Source organism: Phocoena phocoena, chromosome 3 (genome assembly GCF_963924675.1).
Source record: "Phocoena phocoena chromosome 3, mPhoPho1.1, whole genome shotgun sequence".
Taxonomy (NCBI): Eukaryota; Metazoa; Chordata; class Mammalia; order Artiodactyla; family Phocoenidae; genus Phocoena; species Phocoena phocoena.
Window position 1 is genome coordinate 95,549,065 of NC_089221.1, and position 13,922 is coordinate 95,562,986.

Below are 13,922 nucleotides of genomic sequence, written 5' to 3' on the forward strand. Positions count from 1 at the left end.
GCGGTACGCAGGCCTCTCACTGTTGTGGCCTCTCCCGTTGTGGAGCACAGGCTCCGGACGCGCAGGCTCAGCAGCCATGGCTCACGGGCCCAGCCGCTCCTCGGCATGTGCGATCTTCCCGGACCGGGGCACGAACCCGTGTCCCCTGCATCGGCAGGCGGACTCTCAACCACTGCACCACCAGGGAAGCCCGGTAAGCTCCTTTCAAACGCAGTTTTTGGCCTTCTTATGTTCTTACATCATAAAAGCATCTTTTGCAGTGCTTTTGGTAGTCTGCATGAACCTAAGAAGCCATGAATTATATGAAATTCTTATGTGAAAGAGAAAGACAACTTCAAATTATGTTCAAATCCACTTTTATTAAAATTATTTGGCAATTCTGGCAGCAGTACAGTCTTTGACCACTGGACACGTTAGACATGAGTTTATAATTTTGGTTTGTTGTGGGTTTGGGTACCTGTATTTTTCTAAATCTTCTGCCCTTCATTTCATTACCAAATGGCAAAGTGCCTTAAGTTTCTCTATCTACAATACCCTATTATTTATAGAACGGGAATTTGTAAAGTAAGATTGAAAAAATAAAATGCACAGATTCAAAAACTTCTCTTCAAATATTAAGAACATACAAAGTATAATGAAGACATCTACATTTAGTCCTCCAAGTAACAAGGTGGGTGGTTTGATGTCTTGTTTTTATTTATTGCTAATTATAGTTCAGAGACCAGTGTTTCCAAAAACTATAAAAACCTTCATCGACATTCCCGGTATAGTTCCAATGGGTTTAGAGGGTAAAATGAGTGGAGCACTTGATTTGGCCTTTAAAATCACAAGCCTTTTTATCTTTAGTGGGATTTTTTCTTCTACAGTAGCTCAGGGCACTATTTGCTTACTTAATGCCTTATGATTAGCATCTGCCTTATAGTAGATCTAAGTATTGGCCTTGTAAAGTATATTACTGGACAGCAAATGGAAGGAGGGCTTCCTGTCCAAGGCAAAACTTTCACCGGACCTTAAAGTAAAACCTCAGAGGGTCTGGTGCTCCTTAGTTGTTCTCCAGTGATCCTGAAGTTGTCTGTAGGAAAGAAAAAAAGAAAGCTGTGTAAGAATCTTTACATGAGACATTTCTGCTTGTTCTAAGTAGTCCTGCTTTTCTGGCAGTATATGAAAATCCACTGCATGGCAATGGAGCCCTGTTGTTTCCTTCCTGTGATAAGAGTATCTCTTGGGCCTCGTAATGCTGGAAATAAGCAGAGCAATCACTTGAGAAAATTCTGCCCTAGCTTCTTTCAAAGGCTGTACTTTCATAAGACTGATAAGGATGTTCAGTCTTTGTTTTCATGCATTGTGTATTTCTGGGCATTCCCAGGACTAACTAAAGACCATTCCCCCAAATGGCCAATTTATTTCAGTGATAGAAGATTGCCACACCATATTATTTTTGGTTGCCATCACTACTCAAAGACAAAGCAACTTGGCAATCAAAACAGGCAAGTTTCTTTATTTATTGTTATCAGAATAGGGTCTCAACTTTGCAAAGGTTAACTATGTAAGTTATTTGTGTTATCTCAGCAAACTGGAACTATGAACATCAAGTCATAGTAGTAGCAGTTTTATCAATATAGTTCTCACTCTTATTTCCCTAATAAATGAAGAGAAATATTTTCTTTAGGAATAAGCATACAGTTTGAAATTTTGAATAAGCAATTCTTTGCATCTAAGTATTATTTTATAAATTGAAAATACAGTCTCCAAAGTTAAAGAAAATAATAGAATAGAATGGGCCTTTTCTCCAAGTTAAGACTTATCTCAAGAATACTTAAAAATATTTAAAACTTAAGATATTTAAATAATACCTAGAACAAAAAAGCAATGCATCAGTGTAATGCTGCCAACCCACAAAGCATTTAAACACAGGAGAGAGAAATTATACTTACAAATGGAGTCCTGATTCCAAATTTGCTATGGAATGTCATGGTGACTTTGTTTTTATGTCCTGTTCTTTGATCAAAGGCATGGCACGTATCAAAAGGCGGACTGTACAAGTGAAGGCTCACGGCAGGTTCTGTATGGCTAATATTCTCTACTCGATGTAAGCCAATGGAATCTAAACAATATTGAAGAGGGATGGGTAGATGAAGGAGCTTAGATGCTAGCTGTAGGTAAAAATCTGGTCAATTGCCCAAGATCCTAAATCAACTGATACATATGAATTATTAAAAGTTAGAATTGAACTTCCAGTTAAAAATAGTAAATGACACGCATTCTGCTTTCTCCTAAAAACTTCCCTACAACTGCAGTAAAAGAATAAAGACATCAACATACAAAGATAAAGGGAAAAGAAAAAACTTTTTTATTAAAGTTTAAAAAAAAATCTTTAAAAATTTGAAAGCTTAGAAGTAGATGGATGGCTTTGCAGAGGAGAGAAAGCTAAATCCTCAGCTACCCTTGGAGATGGCCAAGAAATAACCTGATTTATATCCTGAAACTAACAAACAGCTCAGGGACTGGCAGCACATGTACTTCCTGAAATGAAGGTGAACATGGGCTATAAATACAAGAACTGGTTGAAGCCTATTTAAGTTTTGTCACAAAGCTTTTTCACCACCTCACCTTCTCTCCATCCCTGGTAGAAATTAGAGATCTATTCTCTAGAAAGAGTACAACAGATAAACTCAGGACTGGTGGATACCTGGTGAAAAACAGGTGACTTAAGTGAAAATTTACACACTGAGTGGTAAGATCTCCACTTTCTTCATCACATGGCTGCCAGAATGCTGCCAGACAGGAATTTCTTCTCCAGGCAGGAGATGGGAAGCAGCTTCTCTGAGAATCTGATCAGCTCAAGAAAAAAGTCCTGAGGATATCACCACTGATTGTTCCTCAAGGAAAAGATTTACCAGACGATCCTAGAGTGAAGTCCAGTTGACAGACACCATCATGTTTGAAAGCTACCAATTAACTTTTTTGTCTCTGGTTTTTAAATATTAGCACATACTCAAGGCCATCACACATGTGAGCAGAGCCTCTAGAATAAAAGAGGCCAGAGCAACCTGAAAAAAAGGCAACATGAAATAGACACTACTCAAGAGAAGCCTTAAAAAAACAAAATCAAAAACTTATCATTAATATCTTCACAGAGCTAAGAGGAAGGGAATTCTCTAGCAGGCCAGTGGTTAGGATTTGGAGCTTTCACTGCTATGGCATGGGTTCAATCCCTGGTCAGGGAACTAAGATCCCTGCAAGCCACAGAGCGTGGCCAAAAAAAAGAAAAAAAAGAAAAAGAGATGAGGAAAATACTATATTAAAAGGACTAGAGAATAAAAAGAGCTTTTAGAAATATAAAGATGATAGCAGAAATAAAATTCCGAATAGAAGGGTTGGAAGAAAAAGCTGACAAAGACTCAAAGAACAAAGGGCCAAAGACAGAACATAGGAAAGATTAAAATAACCCCAAAAACTAGAGGACTAGTTCAGGAGGTTTAATATCTGATCAACAGTAGTTTCAGAAACAGAACAACAAAATCAAAGAAACAACTTGAGAATATTTTCTTGAATTGAAGGACATGAATTTCTAAATTGTAAGAACCTACTGAGCTTCCACCACAATGAGTGTCATGAAACAAACTGCATCACTGTGATACTGGGGACAGAGAAAAGACACCCAAAGAGAAGCCCCCAAAAGTTTCTAGAGAGAAAAAATCGGATACATACATAGTAAGATTCAAAAATCAGAATGGTACCAACCAGGCTTTGAACAAGAAGAATGGAAACTGAAAGACAAAAGATTACCTTCATAGTTTTGAGAGAAAATGACTGCCAGGTCATGATCTCATATCCAGCTAAATTATCTATCAAGTTGCAAGGGTTGTAATATAGAGATTTTTAGATATAAGAGGTCTCAGAAATTTACTTTCCATGAACCCTTTCTCATAGGGCCGTTGGAGGATATGTTCCACCAAAACAAGGCCACAAACCCAAGACAAAGCAGACGAGACCAGGAAACAAGGGGATAAGCACCAGGAGAAAGTAAATGGAAAGCCTGGATGATGTGAGGGGACCACAGGATGAGCCCTGGCCAACCAATCCACACTGAAGGAAGTCAAAAGGCCTGGGGGAGATGCCTTCAAGAAGATTAAAATAAACAAAATACTTGATTTTTATAACTATGTTGATAAGAAATTTATATAGTAAGGAGAGAGTTGGAAGATTAATCAAGGAAGGAATTCAGTGTATTAGTGTAGTTAGTATAGGCACCTAATTTGGCCTTATGCTTTACGATCTAGCTCCATGAGCTTGCATGACAAAGAAGAGCAAAGCCCAGAAGCAGACGACTTTGGTTCTACTCCCAGCTAGACTGACTACCATTGAACAACTCAGAACTTCTTGGATCTTCTGTCTTCGTCACTTAACAAAATGGGGCCTGGGCTTCCCTGGTGGCGCAGTGGTTGAGAGTCCGCCTGCCGATGCAGGGGACACGGGTTCATGCCCTGGTCCGGGAAGATTCCACATGGTGCAGAGCGGTTGGGCCCGTGAGCCATGGCCGCTGATCCTGCGCGTCCGGAGCCTGTGCTCCGCAACGGGAGAGGCCACAACAGTGAGAGGCCCGCGTACCGCAAAAAAACAAAAACAAAAACAAAAAATGGGGCCTAATTCTCAGATCTGCAAACTCTTTGATTCTATAGCCTACTGCTTTTATAATACACTGGCTTGCTTTTGAACAAAAGTTAAACATTTTGAAGAACTGACTGCCCTTTATACAAATAACTTTTTTTCCTCCAATTGCACCTCCAATAGACCACCCAATGCAAGCAAAGATCCCATAAAAACAAGTCACCCACCCTTTAGAAGTCCCCAAAGCTCACATCTGATCCCTAAATGTTAGTAATCCCAGCATTATTATTATTATTATCTCTTTGCCTCCTTTTCCTTTATGCCAATGATGTACTGTCACAGTAATATCGGACTTTTCTTGGTGATACTTAGGGATGCCAGCTTGGTTGAGGCAATGTTCACCTTCTGCCTATTACAATAAGTAACTTGATCTCCTTGCCCCACTCTCCCTTTCTTCCACCCTATGACGCATATTGCTACTGGATTAATCAAGATATTCCTGAACAAAATTCTGCTGACCAAAGAAAGTTTTTACTTTAAGCTAGTCTTGGAGGCTAAGGCCCTGATCTTACTTTACTCTCCTACTACTCCTATCCAAGCCCATTCATCTTCCCCTCCGGCTAGACCGTTCCTGCATAGTCTTCATTCTTTGCAATGTTTGAATGAACAACATTCTTTGAACATGGGTTGTGCCTTCACCCATGTTCTCTCTTGTACTTGAAACACCTTTCCCCCCCTAATCACTATCCACATCTAGCCCTCCTCCTGCATCTGTAAAAAATCAAAGGTTACAAGTTGGTGGCTTTTCAGTAATGCATCTACAGAAATATTTCGCCTGTCCTATCGAGTATTTTACTGACTGGCAAAATTTCCCATAACGATCAGAATTTCCCACCTTTATGGAAGAAGAAGTCAGGACGATCTCACTGGAGCTGGGTGACCACGTTGTCCCTTTAGACAGGGCAGCTTGCACACCAGTTCCCACAGCATAGTTCCGGCCTGCATCACTCACTCACTTTACCTGTTTGGCTCCTATAGACTTTTGCACTGAAGACCCTTAAAAAAAAAACTTAGGTGTTCTCCAAGATCTAATGTAGCTTTATAATGACTCTATGACTAGCTGAAAGTTATTACTCTGAAAGGCTTTTGAGCAGTACCAGCAATCTTGTTCTTAGCAATCTGGTGTGCCTGCTATATACAGCAACCCTCAAATAAGAGTCTCCTACCACCTGAGAAACTAACTCCTTTGTTACGTGAATGGGGGAAAAACTTCCTATACAATCTGACTTCTGTAACTGACTTGCATTCTCAAACTAACTGAACAAATTTAGGCCAAGTATCAAGGCCAATACTGAACGTTAAGATCTGAGAAGAACGAACCTGCTTTGCCAGAAAAACCTCTGTAATATTTTGTTTTATATAAGTGGGATAGCATCCCAACTAAGACTATGGGCTTTGGCATCAAATTCTTTGGGTTCAAATCCTGAGTGACCTTGGACAGGTTATTGAATCTTCCTATGTGTTGGCAATTTCATTTGTAAATGGGAATAATATAAAAAGTTATCTCAGGACTTTCCTGGTGGTACAGTGGTTAAGAATCCGCCTACCAATGCAGGGGACACGGATTCGATCCCTGGTAGGGGAAGATCCCACATGCCTCAGAGCAACTAAGCCCGTGCACCACCAACTACTGAGCCCATGTGCCTAGAGCCCGTGCTCCACAACAAGAGAAGCCACCACAATGAGAAGCCCACTCGCCGCAACTAGAGAAAGCTCGCACATAGCAACGAAGACCCCACACAGCCAAAAATAAATTAATTAATTATAAAAAAAGTTATCTCATGGAAGCTTTAAGGAGCTTTTTGGAAAGTTACTAAGTCCTTTAGGAACACAGATGTTAATCACTGCCTCTACTGAAGAGCATTTGGCTCTCCTATATCACATTTAGAAGAAAGAATTAATTCTTTGTAAGAGATCTAGAAATCATTGCTAAATAATGTGCTTCAAAAAGTTTCTCTTGAGAATACTCTTTTTAAAGTAAGCTGTATGCACTTTAGTAAAACAGGGACTAGCTAGCATTCTTAATCAGTTTCGGAACATTTCTTTACATTTTCTAATGAAAGACTAACACTTCCAACTTGGCCTCACGCCTTTATTAAAAGACTCTACTTATGTAAATTCATGTTCGATTCTAACTGTCCTAAGACTTGGTAGGTAAATGACTCTTCAGTGGACACTAACCTGCATGCATATGTTTTTAATAAGTGATTCCAATCCACATGCAAAGCTTTAAAAAGACAAAACCCACTGCTTTTAGATCACTTCCTAAGCAGATGAAATCATGACGCCACGATGCAGGTTCTATTGCACACATATAAGCAAGCAATATTTCAAGTGGAAGTTCAAGGTTTTTCCCACTTGTTGTTAGAAAAATTGGATGTTACCGTTGATGTAGGCACACTGGTTTTCCCTCAAGATTCTTTCAGACTTCTTGATCATCTCATTGGATTTTTTGTCAGGCCAGGCAAATAATGTCTCCTTTAGATTTCCCTGCAGCATCTTCAGAAAGCAGTGGGAGTCAGTGTGATCGTGGATACTGCTATATATACACAAAATGACAACTAAACTCAGTAGATGGTCCAGAACCCACACTTGTAACAATCTGTCCAGAGCTTACAGCTGCCAACTGTCAATAGGACGTCTCCCAGGCCAATATCCATTTCAGCTGGAGTTTTAAATGTCGTCAATTTATAATTCAACATTGTTCAGGGCAAAGTAATAAAATACTATGTCTTCCATATCAATGCATATAAGGGGTACAGTTTTGACCCATACCCTTACAGAAGAACAATTCATCTTTTTAAACCTTGTTGTAATACTCCTTTGATAACAGAAACACAAAACCAGTAATCATTTATCTTCTCCAAAATATAGCTTTTAATAACTCAATTAAGCTGGGCTAGAACTTGAGTTAAAAACTACATTACAGAAATTTTAGAGTGGATAAAAAATCCTTTATCTGTAACTGCATCACATTGAGAAGATCACATAACAGTGTTTTTTCCCCAGGCTTTTTCTTTTTTCTCCTTCTTCTGGGGGACAAAAGGTATGCACATGTGTGTTACCAGCTGAAAATTATACTATAAAGCATATGAAATGTTAATATTTTATACATTTAGAGTATCCTATCTGTGATTACCTCCCAGTATTGATGGGAGAAAAAAAGCAAATTGGATCTGGGGAAAGAATTTATTCCTATAATCTTAAATAGTATTTAAGTTTAGTACGTAGTATTAGCTATAGGGTAGATTAAAAAATATGAACCTGTATATGCTATAGCATGTATTTCATATGTTGAATTCTGTTACCCCATATATGTATCATGAGAACTTGTTTTCTAATTCACAGAGCCTTGTTCTACTCCTGACGTATAATCTGCTTTCAAGAAATATTGAGAGAATGAAAACAACCTCATTCTATATGAGTAAGTAAATGCACTCTATAGACCTAACTTTCCAAAATCTTGTAAATTCATGTTTACTTTTTCCCACCAAAAATGGGTCAGGATTATTGGCTTTTTTCTCTTTTTTTTTTTTTTTACCATTCTCAAGAGACTGAGAAGGATCTGCTTAAAGAGGTAACAATACTTGACTGGTAGTAAGACTTGCAAATGTATAAACTAAGGAAAAATTAAGGGACCAAGTTTCAAGAATTGGTATTAGTCTAAGTTGTCTTATCTTCTGTATACAGAAAATAAACAATTAGCTTGAAGTAGAAAGAAATTTTCTGAATTTGTGATTTGCTTTTCTAGCTCCAAATCTGGATGCTTTGGTCTTTGGTCCGACAATTGTTTACACACTTCAAAGCACCACAAAGGTCAAGTTTTAGCACAACTTCATAGAAAGTTTAACTCCACAGAACACAGAGAGATTAAATTAAGCTGGTTACTTACCTCCACCTCCTTTGATTTACTACTCATTTTGGGGGAAGGTCTGTCATAATACATGGTATATGCTAAACCCCTCACGCTAATTCCCATGAGAATTTTTGCTGGGATTAGGGGACATTGTGAACAAATAATTACAACATGCGATTTGTTAGTGCTCACAAGGCACGTCGCCAGCCTGGCACTGTACTTTTCACATGCTGGAATAAATACTGAATAAATATCTGAATGAATAGTTGTATTACCTGCCATGTCCTTCGCCCCAACATAGAATCATGAGATTAAATTTTCCATTTCCTTGATCCACAAGATTTCGGGTATATCTGAAAAGAACGTTTTCAAAAGTTTGAATTTGGTCGATGAGACAAACACAGGGAAAAATAAGTGTGTCATACAGTATCATTCATTTACAAATGCTAATATTTTTACCTAGAAGCAACTTTAAATGTGGTTGTCTAATTAGAAATCGAGCACAAATGAAAGCAAATATTTTTTCACAGTTCATTTAGACATTTTTGTATTTTGAATCACTGTGTTTATAGCTGCTCAGTTCTAATTAATGGCACGAAAAAGGTAGGAGAAAAAAATTAAATTCCTTGAGTCTCCATGTGACAGCCTCAAACTGATAAAAAGAATAAAAATTTCTCACAGAAAGCATTTTCAAAGTGCACTACTGCTCTAGGCAAGAATGCTGGCTATTGTCTTTTTTCCCCCCCTCCCTGTAGCTAAACCAGAATTTGAGAAACAAGGTTTCATTAAATAGCTGTTCTAGAATTCTCCTTAGTTTTACTAGAGTCCAGACACAAGCGACATCCACGTTCAAAAGCATCATGATGAAACGTCCTCCACAAATAGAGCGGGCGTTGACCTAAGTACCAGAACAAAAGCGACTACACTTGGGAAGTAAAATAACACTCTAAACCTTTTACAATGAGGAGAAATTAGTAATTGGCCCCCAGAAATCCCAAACCAAAACAACCACATCCACACCATCCCCCACCCCCTCCAAAAAATCAACTTTAAAGTTTCTATTGGTCCCACAGGTACTCTTGACACCATCTAATTAACAAAGTTCGATAATTATGACGTACATTTAGACTATTTTTTTTTAAACATTTTATTGGAGCATAGTTGCTTTACAATGCTGTGTTAGTTTCTACTGTACAGCGAAGTGGATCAGTTATACGTATACATATATCCTCTCTTTTTGGATTTCCTTCCCATTTAGGTCATCACAGAGCATTGAGTAGAGTTCCCTGTGCTATACAGTAGGTTCTCATTAGTTACCTCTTTTATACATGGTAGTGTATATATGTCAATCCCAATCTCCCAGTTCATCCCCCCCGCCTCCCGGCCCTTTCCCCCTTGGTATCCAGACGCTTGATCTCTACGATAGACTAATTTTTAAGGAAAGGAATCTTTACCCCTTTTGTTTGTTCACATGGTCATCTGTTCACTTATGTCCCACATGCCCCTTTGCTCCCCTGCGCTGGAGGCCAGGTGCTGGCAGAGTAGGATCACTGAGAGAGTTGATTAGTAAGTGCTTTTTAGATATCAGTTATCTTTACTTTGGAGCCCTTTTAAGGACCTAGCAGGCAGCTGTGCACACAGCCTTTAATTCACAGTAAATGGTTCCTGTACCAGGGATCCTACTTTTCCCTCCTCCAGCCCTAGGGTCTTGCTTCTCTGGGGCTTCTTCCAGACAATTTACTGCTTGGCCCCCAGTGGAACATATTTTCTCTTGATTCTTCTGCACTGGCCTTCCCAAGGTCAGAGATCAGATTCCTTCACAGTACTAGGACACTTATTACATGCACAAAATACTACCACATTGATTTCTGCTCTCCCATCTCCCTCCCTCCCTACTCCAACTGCCCACCTAGGAGTGCACCCATTATTTTACTGAGCTGTGCTTCAGAAACCTGTGGAATAGGTCAATCCAAAGGTTTCAAGTGGTTTAGAGCTTGTCAATCAAGATAAATTCAAGGCCCCTGGAAATGCCCTTGTTCTATAGATTAAAAGCCTATACAGCATACCCTGCTTAATTAATTTCACTTGGTCAGTAATAAATCTAGGCAGAAGAAAACTATTATGGCCACCTTGTGTCTACAGGGGGTTTAGCAGTGGTTTAGAGTGTGGGCTCTAGAATAATGCTAATTTGAATCCTGGAGCCGCTAAGGAACATTAGTATGACCTTGTGCAGGTAATCCAACCTTTTCATTGCCTACTATTTCTCACCTGTAAAACAGGGATAAGAATGGTACCTATCTCAGAGCTGTTGTGAGGTTAGCAGTTAATACATGTGTCAAGTGATTGTAAGAGTACTAGAGCCCATAACAAGCCCTCAATTACTTGGAGCTAATGGCAAAATTACTCTGGTAGCTTTATGGGCAGCCACAGAAGGATAGGAACCAAAGGAATTTCCTAGAACCACTTGCAAGTGGAAAATAGGATCCTAAGTAGACTTCACTTTTCTATTTCAGTTCCTAAAGTACAACTGAAACAGCCTTTGGCGACAAAACTTTACCAGACACACTGTATATGCTGACGTAAAGTGACTAACTGAAATGGCTTCAAAGGAAAGCTTCATCTTTTCTTATTCTTCTCTTTCAACTATGCTCCCTTCCCTGACCTCATCACAACCAACCATTAAGACTGAAGCGCTGGTTACCCTTCGGAAAAGAAACCCTCATTCTTCAGGGTGATTAAATTTTACTTCTCTCCCCAGAGGATTGGTAGGCTGTTTCATTTTTTATTTAATCTCCAAGCCAAGGCATCTCACTCAAGCACCTCTGAGGAGCAGGGGTCTCCAATTTACATTCCAGACCCTCAGATCTAAGGATAAGGAAAAGCATATTGCTTGGGGGCTGCAAGAAAAGCACTCGTTTATTTTGAGAACCTGACAGTGGGTTTAAATAAACCCCCAGCCCGGGGAGTCCAACTGGTTTGGGAAAGGGGGCATCATAAACTGAAAAATAGCAGCTGACAACCCCAAGTCGTTATTTTGTATTAACAAAAATGCTTGTTGGCAGACGCCTGCTTGCAAGCGACCGAGGGAGAAGTGATGGAGAATTGGTGTCGTTTAACTGCGTCCTCCACCGTCACCCTTTTCTCCGGACCGCTGTTGGAGTGCTCTCCTGATAACACCCCGGTTAGTCCAGACAGCCAGAGTCTGAGGGCATCCAGACACCGGGGTCTCCCCGCATCTCCTCCATATTCTACGCTAGCGACGGCTCCGCTTGCGGGGTGGGGGGGGATGCGGGTGGCAGAAGGAGTGGCCGTTCGGAAGCCGAGGGGTTGATCAACAAGAAAAGAACAGAAAACTTGCACCGCTCGGTGGCCTCCCCTCTGGGAGCCTGACGCAGACTCCTGCCAGTGGGACACGCCTTCGGCCCAAAGCGCCGAACGCCCGCCCCGGTGTTCGCGGGCGAGGAGGCGCGGCGCTGGAGTGCGGGAGACGGCCGGGAGCACTGGGAGGGTGGGCGCTGCGGGCGCCGGGCGGCCCGCGCTCTCCGGGAGTCAAGACCCGCTCCCCACGCGCCCGCGCCGGCGCCCGCTCGGACTCAAGAGTCGGCGCCGGAGAGTCTCGGCGATCAGGGCGAAAGCACGCTCACCTGTACTGGTCGAACTTGGCGTACACTGCCCACTCGGCGGGGCTGCTCTCGTAGGCTTCCAAGACGGCCTGCACCTCCTCCACATTGACCTCCTCGCCGGCGAAGAGCTGGTGCAGGATGCGGATCAGATCGGCCAGGGTGCGTGGCTTTAGCACCTCGGTCCGCTCCATCCCTTGCGGACTGGCGGCGCGCGTCTCGCTGCTGGGCTGCGACGGAGGAGCTGAGTGAGCCGAGGAGCCGGGGGCGAGAGTTCCTAGCTGCTAGCCAGACAGTTACACACAGCCACGAAGCCCCCAAATGCACGAGTGCCACAGCGTAAAGAAACCCCCGCCAAGATACCCACCGTGGCGGATCAGAGTACGGGCCGCGCACACAAATCTGGACCAAACCTGCTGGGTTCGGCCTCCCCGGGCCCTTTTTAAGGTCTCGGAGTCACCGGGAATGTACCAACGTCCCTCGGAGGGTGGGGAGAAGCGAGGAGCGACCTGAGAAGGGTGGCGGAGGCGGCGAGAGCGTGCGGGCAAGGCCCACGCACACGGCCCCGGCCCCCTCGGCACCCCGGCCCTAGCGGAACCCTTCTCTCCCGGGTCCCGGTGCTCGCGGTGGGCTGCGCGCAATCTCTCCCCCACCGTAACATACCGTCTTTCGGCCGCCCATCCCAACCCCTCTTCCCCCCTCCCCCGCTCCCTGAGGCTCCTCTGTGCTGCCTTGGTTTGCGACGCTAGGACTTCGACAGAAGGGGTCTGGAGAACGGGCGCAGGACGCTGAGGAAGGACACGGACGCTTCCTTCCAAATGGAGCCGAGGGAGTGATTTTGAACAGTTTACAAAGGCTGAGTATGGAGTCCACTCCCAAGGTGGAGAACTTCTGTTCTGTCGATTGAAACCATCGATAATATGCTCTAAGGCTAGGTGAAAATAAGTCAAAGTCTTCTTTTAAAAAAATTTAAATGTGCTGTGCTTAAACTACAGCTTGACAAGGGAGGCTGGTGTCTAGAGCAACACTGGTGAAACAATAGAAGGCCGGGTATCCCTCTTTGATTTTTAAAATCAAACATTTCCTTTAAAATATTGATAATATATCCAGGGCAAAGACCTGATGTGTCAAATAATGGGACAAAGAAATGCTGATTTTTTTGGATTCCTAATACAGTAATTTAAAGGGTTCTAATCAGATTATTTAAATCCTTCAATTCTAGGCTTGTGCTTGAAGTAGCCTACCGGTAATACACACAAGAATATGCATTTCTATGTTGTGCATAGCACGTAGCAGCTTTGAGATTAACACAAGTTAAGTATGAATGAAAATAAGGAAAAAGTGAAGGACAGAAGAAATGCCAGTAGAGATTCCTTCTTTCTCACTATAGATGGATTCAGGGTTATTAAAGGTCTAGACTTCTGGAAGACTGGTCTGTTTCTCCCAGACTTTGCTCCAAGGTATTTTTATATATATACATATGTACGTATATGTGTATATACTGTATATATTTAAGTTTACTAGTGCCACCTGCAGTCTTAAACATCCCTGATTAAACTGATTACACTAAAACTATTCTAACAATGTTGTTAGGAAGTAAACGTAACACCTCAATCATCATTGTTCCAAAAGGGCTACTACAGGTACAAAGCATTCCAGAGGCCTACCTTTTGTGATGTAGAGGTGGTTAATTAAAGAATTATGGGACAGAGTAACTCGTACCCTTTTCATCATTTACTCATAATTTCTTTATTCTCGTCAGTGTTTTCTATTGA

The 13,922-nt window shown here is 41.7% G+C and overlaps 1 protein-coding gene across 2 annotated transcripts; it reads right to left on the reverse strand.

Moving 5' to 3' along the window:
* Window positions 1–339: 339 nt before the first annotated feature.
* Window positions 340–12,549, reverse strand: CDO1 (cysteine dioxygenase type 1). 2 transcript variants are annotated; one of them, XM_065874096.1, is made up of 5 exons: window positions 12,172–12,549; window positions 8,803–8,880; window positions 7,056–7,210; window positions 1,935–2,104; window positions 340–1,072 (listed from the first exon to the last, which is right to left on the reverse strand). In XM_065874096.1, exons 1-5 carry the CDS (start codon window positions 12,339–12,341, stop codon window positions 1,043–1,045), a joined length of 603 nt encoding a protein of 200 aa, XP_065730168.1. In that variant the 5' UTR covers window positions 12,342–12,549; the 3' UTR covers window positions 340–1,042. The 2 variants fall into 2 exon arrangements, with proteins under 2 accessions (XP_065730168.1, XP_065730170.1); XM_065874098.1 differs by having other exon boundaries at window positions 1,043–1,072; window positions 7,056–7,207; window positions 12,172–12,341.
* Window positions 12,550–13,922: the final 1,373 nt, after the last annotated feature.